At 38.3% G+C, this 10,969-nt stretch overlaps 1 protein-coding gene across 3 annotated transcripts in view; it reads left to right on the forward strand.

The window, feature by feature from the left end:
• The window catches only part of SF3B1 (splicing factor 3b subunit 1), a 53,250-nt gene extending 42,847 nt beyond the window's left edge, over positions 1-10,403 (forward strand). For 2 of the 3 annotated variants that reach the window (XM_007534419.3, XM_060194212.1), the window contains 5 exons: positions 1,151-1,271; positions 1,727-1,858; positions 3,760-4,032; positions 7,392-7,608; positions 8,032-10,403. In XM_007534419.3, the coding sequence (XP_007534481.1) occupies positions 1,151-1,271; positions 1,727-1,858; positions 3,760-4,032; positions 7,392-7,608; positions 8,032-8,190 (902 nt within the window). In that variant the 3' untranslated portion in view covers positions 8,191-10,403. Of the gene's footprint in view, positions 1-648; positions 719-1,150; positions 1,272-1,726; positions 1,859-3,759; positions 4,033-7,391; positions 7,609-8,031 lie in introns of those variants that run through there. The other variant, XR_009550675.1, reaches the window with a different exon arrangement.
• The last annotated feature ends 566 nt before the right edge of the window (positions 10,404-10,969 follow it).

Raw genomic sequence — 10,969 nt, forward strand, 5'->3', positions numbered from 1 at the left:
GTTTTTAGTTTTAGAATAAAGAATTACATAATTGATTCATCCTTGGATTAATGATTTTTTGGCAGATTTTTCTGTCTACTGTTCAAGGAATATATATAATCAGGAAGAAGAGCAATCACTCGTTACCTCATGTTTATTTATATCCATCAAAAAAAAAAGTCTGCTTAGTTTCTACCCCAAGCATATTATTACAAATGCCTTGGGCATGGAGAGGGGAAAAAAGTCTTTTTTTTTATTCCTTAAGGAAATTGTGATAAGGTAAACAAATGATCTCTTATGTTTGGTCTTTCATATTAACTGAACATGACTATTGCCAAGTTACTTCTATAGGGTTTAGAAGTATTAAAATAATCTAGCAGAAAATGAGATACTGGCTGTGATGGCCATATTAAACTCCCCCTCCCTATTTTAGTAAGGGTTTTTTATGCAGTGGTAGGAGATCTTCAAATTGTTATATAAATAGAATTCCCAATTTAACCCTATCTTCTATACTTGAAGATAACTACTTGGGGGAAGAGAGGTTTGCAGGTAGTTATTGACTGTTGTCTATCAGGGAAACCTGGGGGAAGCAGTAGAGATTGCCAGAACAAGCAGTTCTAGTCAGAACAAGAGCCCCTGCCAGCTGCCTCCTTTTTTCTCTCTTCATAGGTATAAATACCATCCAAGTGTGCCCTGCATTGCAGGGAGACTGGAGATCTGTTTGTTTTGCAGTTAAAGGGTAAGGGGGCCCTTTCTGGAAAAATTTGCTTTTAATTTATGTGTTTACCTCTGGCATACATTGTTATATATGGCCGGAACATCAGTTGTCCCCTTATTAAACATTGGTGTACAAGTACATTTTAGAACCAAAAAAAAAAGAGAGAGAGAGAGAGAGAGATTTTTTTTTTGTTTGTTTTGTTATTGAGTATCCATCATTCTTTAAATCACTACACTCACTAATTTCTTTCATTTCTGTGCATAATCAGAAGTTGTTAATAAAAACAGTTCTGAGTCTGGTCAGAATCTGGGCTTTTTTTTTTTTCTTCTTTTTTTTCTTCACAGGCAGCTATATGAGTTTATATTTATGCCTAATCCTATATATGAAATTGCTAAGTGCAAGGGGGGAAATGACAAGTGTTAACAGCTCAATGTCTTGACTTGTGTTACATAGGTATGCATAAGATGACCCCACCAATTAAAGACCTGCTGCCTAGACTTACCCCCATCTTAAAGAATAGGCATGAAAAAGTGCAAGAGAATTGTATTGATCTGGTTGGACGTATTGCTGACAGGTATGCAAGTGATCTAAATGTTTTTATAGTTACTATTCACCCTCATGTTTTGCCCTTTAAGTTCATATTGTAAAATGTCTGTAATGTTGCTTATAATGTCACATATATACATTAGTATATATGTGAAATTTCAGCTTAGTGGCAGTGTAGCTTAAGACTAGTAAGTACCCTTTCTGAAGTTAGCAATGCTTTTATTTAATGTTTGTATTAGCATATTTGGCAGTGTGTTTTGAGAATAGAATTTTAAACCTATATTCTAAATTTTTTATTGTGGGCCAGGGAGATGACTCAGCTGGAGCTCAGAAAGCCCTGGGTTTTAGGATCTGGCCCCATAAGGGAGGGAGCACTGTGGAAGGAAGAGTTAAGCTCCAGGGTGGCAGGCAGAGCTGCTGTGTCTCTTCAAAATAATATAAATGGAAAGAATGTTTTTATAATTGACTTTTTTTTTAAACTAGGGGTGCTGAATATGTGTCTGCAAGAGAATGGATGAGGATTTGCTTTGAGCTTTTAGAGCTTTTAAAAGCTCACAAAAAAGCTATTCGGAGAGCCACAGTAAACACATTTGGTTACATTGCAAAGGCAATTGGGTGAGTAGTATTTACTTATAAACAAACATACTGGATAATCCATTTTGTTATTTAAAATGCTTATGTGGTGGTAGGCAGCTTCTGGTGTACCCAATAGAGTGCATGCTACTATGTTCAAGGAACTGGTGCAATCCCCTGGTCTCTACCTGCAGAGAAAAGCTTCACAAGCAGTGAAGTGATGCTGCAGTGTCCCCCTCCCCCCTTTTGCCTCCAGTATTATTACTGGGGCTCGACGCCTGCACTACGAACCCACTGCTCCTGGAGGCTATTTTTTCCCCTTTTGTTGCCCTTGTTTTGTTGTTTTTTTTAATCGTTGTTATTGTTGTTGGATAGGACAGAAATGGAGAGAGATGGGGAAGATAGACACCTGCAGACCTGCTTCACTGCCCTTGAAGTGATCCCCCTGTAGGTGGGGAGTCAGGGGCTGGAACCGGGATCCTTAACACCAGTCCTTGCGCTTCGTGCTATGTGTGCTTAATTTGCTGCGCTACTTCCCACCCACCCCCTTTTTTTTTGAAGCACCTGGCACACTCGTGCTCCAGGCTTGAGAGTCTTTTTGCATAACCATGCTATCTCCACCACCCCTCTCTCAAATCCTTACTATACCCCTTCCCTCTCCATTAAAAAAAAAAAGTCTGCTAGTGGCAGTAGATTCATTGTGTAGGCACCAAGCCCCAGCAATACCCTGCTGACAATAAATTTTTTTTCTTTCTTTCTTTTCTTTTTTTTTAAGAAAGGAGACATTAACAAAACCATAGCATAAGAGGGGTACAATTCCGCACAATTCCCATAACCCGATCTCCATATCCCATCCCCTCCCCTGATAGCCTTCCCATTCTCTATCTCTCTGGGAGTATGGATCCAGGGTTGTTGTGGGTTGCAGAGGGTGGAAGTCTGGCTTCTGTAATTGCCTCCCCGCTGAACATGGGTGTTGACTGGTTGATCCATACTCCCAGTTTGCCTCTCTCTTTCCCTAGTAGGGTGGGGCTCTGAGGAAGCGGAGCTCCAGTACACATTGATGGGGTCATCTGTCCAGGGAAGTCTGGTCAGCATTTTGCTGGCATCCGGAACCTGGTGGCTGAAAAGAGAGTTAACATACATACAATAAATTTTTAAAAAGAGGGATAGAGGGGACACATAGATGCAGCCACCTCTTTCTAAGTCTTAGTCTGAGTAATGTAGTTTAATTCCTGACCTTCAGTTTTTAGAAATATTTATTAAAATTTAAATTAAGATAGATGGGAGTTTTTTGAATTTCATGTTATCACATATCAGATACTTCCAGAGAGGAAAATTACTATTTCTAGAATAGTTTCAGATTTTGTTCCTCTTTGCTAGGATGCTATTTAAGACACCAAGTCCAGTTCTTAGTAAGACAGTGTGATTCAGGCTCCACATGAATGCTTATGTGTTCTAGAATTATTTTCCTAGACTTAATCCCAAGAAGTATCTAAAACTAAAACAGTGACTGGTGCTATATTTCTATCCTCTTGAATTTGTGGTAAGATGAATGTTTAAAGGAGGAGAGTAATGCTGTAAAGATGTGATGGGAGAGAAGGAAGTAAATTGTATGCATTTGAAATTGTACGCATTTCCTAGAGACCAGTGTAGGTGGGATTGCAGGATTGCTTTAAACCACTCAGCACTTATTCAAGCTAAATGTATAATTAAATTTCTTTATATTTTAGGAAATTTACTAAAGACTGATTATTACTTTTTTAATTCTTTGTTTAAAACTGACAACATAAGTTGAAACAATACCTGTGACAATAAATACCATTCAAGTTCCCTTCCCTCCGATTATTTAGCTATAGGATTTCTTTCCCTTTTGGCTGTTTTCTCTTAGAAGAAATTTGGCTTGCAGTCTGACAGTTTGCTGATATATTTTCCTTTCTTTCCAGTCCTCATGATGTATTGGCTACACTTCTAAACAACCTTAAAGTTCAGGAAAGGCAGAACAGAGTCTGTACCACTGTAGCAATAGCAATTGTTGCTGAAACCTGTTCACCCTTCACAGTCCTACCTGCCTTGATGAATGAGTACAGAGTTCCTGAACTGAATGTTCAAAATGGAGTGTTAAAATCACTTTCTTTCTTGTTTGAGTATATTGGTGAAATGGGGAAGGACTACATTTATGCTGTAACTCCGTTACTTGAAGATGCCCTAATGGATAGGTAAGTGACATGAATTAAATGTAAGAAAATCTTATTTTTAGAAGAACTTAACTGAAACAATTACCTTATAAACTGTTTGTTGTAATACATTTAAAGGAGGTAAGTATTCATTTGGGTTTTTGTTATAATTTATGTGCTAAGTGGCTCCCCTAATTTTCCTTAAGAAGTATTCCGCTCTTTTAGTTCCTTTGTATCAGATTAAATACATTTTGAAAAGCAGTAATCACTTTTGAAAATAAAGTCAAATATAAAAATAATTAGAAGAAATGAGCACAAGTATGCCAGTGAAGTTATTTGAACTACAGAACATCACTATTTCCATTGCAGGCCCCTGCTTGCTCACATGGTGACCATCAATCACTGCTTACTGCTTAAGTAATTTTGGAAAATTTGGATACCTTTATTCATATAGACTTGATAATTTTAATTTATTTTTATTTTTTTCAAACTTTATTTTACATGATAGAACAGAGAAATTGAGAGGGAGAGATTATTTATTTTTAAAGTTCTTTTTTTACTTTTATTATCTTTATCTATTTATTGGATAGAGACAGCCAGAAATTAAGAGGGAAAGGGAAATAGCGAGGGAGAGCGACAGAGAGAGACCTGCAGCACTGCTTCACCACTCGCAAAGCTTTCCCTCTACAGGTAGGGACCGGGGGCTCAAACTTGGGTCCTTGCGCATTGCAACATGTGCACTCAAGCAGGTGCACCATCACCCGGCCTCGAGATTATTTATATATATATATATATATATATATATCTTCAGGATTATTGCTGGGGCTTGGTGCCTGCACAACGAATCCACCACTCTTGGAGGCCATCTCCCCCCCCCCCCCCTTTGTTGCCCTTGTTTTTTTTTTTTGTTGTTGTTGTTACTATTATTAATTGTTTTTGCTATCATTGTTGCTGGATAGGACAGAGAGAAATCGAGAGAGGAAGGGGAAGACGGAGGAGAGAAAGATAGACACCTGCAGACCTGCCTCACTGTCTGTGAAGCAATCCCCCCTGCAGGTGGGGAGCTGGGGCCTTAAACCGGGATCCTTATGCCGGTCCTAGCTCTTTGCGCTATGTATGCTTAACCTGCTGCGCTACCACCCAGCCCATTATAGTTTTTTTTGGCCAGAGTACTGTTCAGCTCTGGTTTATGGTGGTACAGGGGATTGAACCTGGGAGCTCAGCCTCAGAGTCATTTTGCATAACATTATGCTGTCTCCCCCACCATTAGAATTTAAATATAAAAGTAACTAAATAAGGGGCAAGGCAGTGGTGCCACCTGTTTGAGTGGACAAGTCACTATGCACAAACCTGAGTTCAAGCCTCAGTGCCCACTTCTAAGAGGGACAGGCTTCCAAGCAGTGAAACAGTGCTGCCAGATTTCTTTACTTTTCTCATCTGTCTGTACCTACCCTCTTAGTTTCTATCCAGAAAAGAAAATAATAGCTGCCAGGAGCAGTGGATTCATCATGCAGTTGCCTAGCCCCAGTGGTAAAATAAATTAATAAATAGTAAGTAAGTAAAGAACGTATAATGGGGAAATTTAAGGTTAAAGGAGTAAAGGAAAGTGTTACAATAACTTTATGAATAACATTCCCAAAGGGAGACTTAGTACTCAAGGAAAGAGTGCAGATTCTTTATAGCTATCATAAACCCACTGTCTATATATAAGTTCACTAATTGTGGAGTGAATAAGTTCTTGATTTAGTACAAGCCAGTTCAGTTAACATAGGAGATGGTAGAACTCTATTTATTTAAACAATTATTTATTAATGAGAATGATAGGAGAGAAAGAGCCAGACATCACAATGGTACATGTGCTGCCGGGGGTTGAACTCAGGACCTCATTCTTGAGAGTCCAGTGCTTTATCCACTGCACCACGTCTTGGACCATGATAGAATTCTCATTTCTGTAAATTTGAAAAAAATTGCTGATTCTTTCTTTTGGTCCTTCTCTACCTCTTCTGGAGTTCGGTACTTGAATGAAACAAATTTATTTTACTACTTCCAAGGCCAAGCGATTGAATTTTGATTAATTTTATTTATGTGTGTATTTACTCATTAAGTAGAGACAAAGAAGTTGAGAGGGAAGGGGGGGGGCGGATAGAGACAGGTAACCTGCAACACTGCTTTGCCAGTCAGGGAAGTATACCCCTTGCAGGTCGGGACTGGGCAGTTTGAACCTGATCTTTGTATACTCTTAATATGTGCTCAATGGGTGTGCCACCACCCGTGTCCTAAAACATGGCTTATTTATGAGAAGAGAAAGAATTGGAGTATCACTCTGACATATGCAACACCAGGGATTGAACTTGGGAACGCATGTGTGAGACTTCAATGCCTATTTACTGAGCCACTCCCCAGACCATGGTGACTTAGTTTTAAAGATTGATTGATTGATTGATGAGAAAGATAAGAGGAGAAAGAACCAGATACCGCTCTAGTACATGTGCTGCTGGGATCAAACTTGGGGCCTCATACTTGAGAATCCAGTGCTTTATCTTCTGTGCCACCTCTCGGACCACTTAAACTTAATATTTTTATAAATAAAAATACTTACATGCAGTATAAAATACATTTGAAATACTTAAAATTTTTTAAAATTATTTATTGGGTAGACGCAGCCAGAAATCAAGAGGGAAGGGGGAGAAAGAGAGGGAGATAGACGGAGGGATACCTGCAGCCCTGCTTCACCACTCAAAAAGCTTTCCCCCTGCAGGTGGGGACCAGGGGCTCAAATCCGAGTCCTTGTGCATTGTAACAGGTGTGCCACTGCCTGGCCCCTTTGAAGTACATTTTGGTTGAGAAAGAACAAAGCAGACCAAACCACTTGTCAGGCTTATGTGGTAATAGGCTTAAACCTGGAGCCTATGTGTACAAGCCCCTAGCTCTACTTGCTAATTTGAAAGATTAAAATAAAAGTTTTTTTTTTTTTAATTTCTTTATTGGGGAATTAATGTTTTACATTCGACAGTAAATACAATAGTTTGTAGATGCATAACATTTTTCAGTTTTCAATATAACAATACAATCCCCACTAGGTCCGTGTTATGGATGAGGTCTGAGGAGACACCATGATGGTTATGCAAAAGCCTTTCAAGCCCGAGGCTCTGAGGTCCCAGGTTCAGTTCCCAGCCCCACCATAAACCAGAACTGAGCAGTGTTCTGGTGTCTCTGTCTCTCTTTCTCTGTGTATCTTTCCCTATGTATCTACTCTTATTAAAATAAATGAAATAAAAAATGTTATGGATGACTTCACATCTGTTCAGTATATTGAACTAGAAATTTAGTTTTCTACGTGGCAAGAAAATCTATTCTGTAAAGTTAAAAACTATCCTAACACCATTTCCCCCCCTTTACAGAGATCTTGTACACAGACAGACGGCTAGTGCGGTGGTGCAACACATGTCCCTTGGGGTTTATGGATTTGGTTGTGAAGACTCTCTGAATCATTTGTTGAATTATGTATGGCCAAATGTATTTGAGACATCACCCCATGTAATACAGGCAGTTATGGGAGCCCTGGAGGGCCTGAGAGTTGCCATTGGACCATGTAGAATGTTACAATATTGTTTACAGGTATGTTAGAGCTTTTTAACTTACTCAGTGAGAAATACAATTCAGTTGAATGTCAGTTGAGTGTAAGTCATTATTCCCAATTAGGGTAATTTGGGCTGTGTGGGAAAACATTTGAGGGAGGGTACTGGATCTTTGCAGTGTCGTTCTATTTTCTCCTTTTAACGTGGTCATGGAAAATGAACCATGGGCCACAAACACACACATTACTGCTGAGAGGGAGAGACACATAGCACCACCCACCTGAAACACCACCCACGTGAAACACCTCACGCCCCCCAATGCTGTCTGTGGGATTCTGGGCCTGCAGCTCAGAGCTTTATATGACAAAGTGTGTGCTCTGTTGGCTGAGGTATCTCCTGGCCCTTCTGTGTTGAAGTTGTATACTTGGGAGTTGAAATAATATAATCTTTAAATTTATCCTAGGGTCTGTTTCATCCAGCTCGAAAAGTCAGAGATGTATATTGGAAAATTTACAACTCCATCTACATTGGTTCCCAGGATGCTCTCATAGCACATTACCCAAGAATCTACAATGATGATAAGAACACCTACATTCGCTATGAACTTGACTATATCTTATGATTTTATTGCTTATTTTATGTTTAATGCACAGCTATTTCACAGCTTAAACCTGCTTCAATTTGGTGATGTAAACTTTTAAACATTGCAGGTCAGTGTAGAACTGGTCATAGAGAAAGAGCTAGAAATCCAGTAGCATGATTTTTAAATAACCTGTCTTTGTTTTTGATGTTATACAGTAAACACCAGTAGTGACCAGGAACATAGTGATCACACACTATACTGGAGGAATTTCATTTTTAATTCATCTTTATGAAGATTCAGAATTCGTTCCTCGTGTTTAAAGGGAATGTTTAATTGAGAAATAAACATTTGTGTACAAAATGCTATCTCTGTGTTTTTTGAACATGACTTGTAAAATGAGGAACTTTTCAAGTATTGGCTTGTGTAGAATAAGTGGTTTAATCTCATTTTCTGTCACCTGGTTTATAGAAAGTAATGAGCAGAATACAAAATATATAAAGTGATGGCATCTTTGTCAAAATTCTGCTGTTCTGTTGATAATGTCAATGAAGAGTAGCTTGGATGGGGATATTCACCTCTATTACAATTGTACCACTGCCACAGAGAGTAGAGCATCTTTGCTGAACTGTCTTGATAATACTTTTTTTTTTATACTTACATAGCGCCTTTCATCTCTTGATTTCTCAAAATGCTCTATAAAAATGGTCTGAAGCGATTCAAGTCATGCCTAGCTCTTGACAAGTTTATACTTATTGGGGCAATATCTTTACTTGAAACTGCCTTTTGTAAATTGGGCATGAGGCTTACCTGGATGATACTGAAGGAATACAACTATCTGGGCTTTGTGCTCTGTCATAAGCCAATACTCAACATTCAAGTAAATACTTATTGAATGCGTACTTACTTGAGCCACTGTGCTCAATGCAGGGAGATGTAAAGGTGCCTTCGATTAGCCACTGGCCTGCTGAGAAAAACAGGTGGTGTTGGTTCATCTGTAAGGCACAGTCTGGTGGTGTATTGTGGTGTTAAAACGTGCAAGGAGCTGAAATGTCTGTTTGCTTAGTTTTTCTTTTAGTTATTTAGATAAAATGATCTGCAGGTATCAAACTGAAATGGTACTCATTTCTAGAGGAACCAAGAAATAAGGCAGTACTTACAAGTATTTTTAAGGATATTTCACTTTCCCCTAATTTTCTGGCTAAAAACTTGGTTTTAGGTCTTTCGTTATCCATAGCTGACTTTCTGTGAACTAGCAGCATAAGAATAGATGACCCTGCCACTAAATTGTTACTGAACCTAGAAGATTTGTGTTCTGTTACTGTTAACATTTAGAGAACTTTTCTGGTTTTGATGATTCAGACAACATTAGCTTATAAAAAATGGTACACATAGAGCAGCTAAAGCTCTATACTTCAGGCATCAATATGTTGGAAGCACAGCACAGTTTCTCTTGGTATTTGGACATCTGGTTCAAATTGATAGTTCCAACATCCCCTGAAGAGGGGGGAACAGCTTGTAATTGGTTGTCTTTTACAACATTGGTACTGTGTATGCACTGACTCAAAATTTGCAATTCACTGTTCCTGTCTGATGTGGCAACACTCACCTTCCTGTTCTTGGAGGTATTTGTAAAAAGAAAAGAAATAAAAAAAGTGGAGGGAAAAATGCCCCAGTGGGATTTTAAATGTTGCTGTTCTCTAGTTAGTGTCAAGTGATCTTGGACTTCAAAGTCAAAATTTGATTTGTCTTGAGGAAATGTGATGTAATTTAATTTCATTTTCATTTCAGTTACTTTCATAATAACTTCAGCTTGTGGTGGTATGGAGTGAAAAAGACGGATACTCTAAGTAACTTTTTAATTGGTGCAAATAATAATTGAAGTTAGAAGTGAGGGAAATATGGAAGGTTATGACCTTAGAAGTCGGGACCAAGTAGGAGCTCATGGATGTTTGGATTCTTTTATTATTAATGAATAAGGAAGGCATTTTGCGATATACTTAAGTGAAAGACACTATGTGAAGTTTTAACTCTTACAGACTTTCTTTTGCACTTTTGGTATTTCTTAAAGCCAAACTTAAAGTGGGAAGAAATTAAATGTTCTTAAGGGGTCATGGGTTTTTCTGTGGGCCCTTCTAATGGAATTGATCTCTGGCTGTTGAATTTTTTTCATACTGTATTTTTAAAATTTGTTGTATGGTGCCTTGTGAGCATCAAGTACTACCAGATGAATAAAACTTGTATCTAAAGTCTTAGACCAGTTTTATTTATTAGTGATTTGATAATGAGATTACAGGGGTAGAGTTCTATACTGTACCCACCACAGTTCAGTGATGCCTACCTCACCATGATTCTCACTAAAGCTCAGACAGTTTGGCCACTTTGGGTGTTTTTGTTTTGTTTTCCAAGTTCAAGTGTTTCAGTTCCCTGTGAGTGAAAAACACATGAGTGAAAAACATCTGGTAGCTGTCTTTCACATAATCACCTCCAATTCTATCCATTTTTGTGCCAACGGATACATTATCAGTTTTGTTTTTAAATGGCAGAGTAATATTCCATTGAATAAATAATGTCCCATGACTTTGGACACTAGAAGTTGTTTTCACTCCTTAGCAGATGTGAACATAGGGGTACAGTGGGTTTTGGAATTTGTGTTTTCAAGTCCTTTGGATACATGTGTAGGAGTGGTATTAAAGGAGTAGAAAAGTATTTCCAATCCTTTAAAGATTTTTGTAGACCCCAATTTTTTTTTTTAACCTTAGTGGGCTCTTGTTACCAGGTAGCACTTAATACTTTTAGTAATATTGAGCCTTTTTAGCTG

The sequence above is a fragment of the Erinaceus europaeus genome, chromosome 7, assembly GCF_950295315.1.
Source record: "Erinaceus europaeus chromosome 7, mEriEur2.1, whole genome shotgun sequence".
Classification (NCBI taxonomy): Eukaryota; Metazoa; Chordata; class Mammalia; order Eulipotyphla; family Erinaceidae; genus Erinaceus; species Erinaceus europaeus.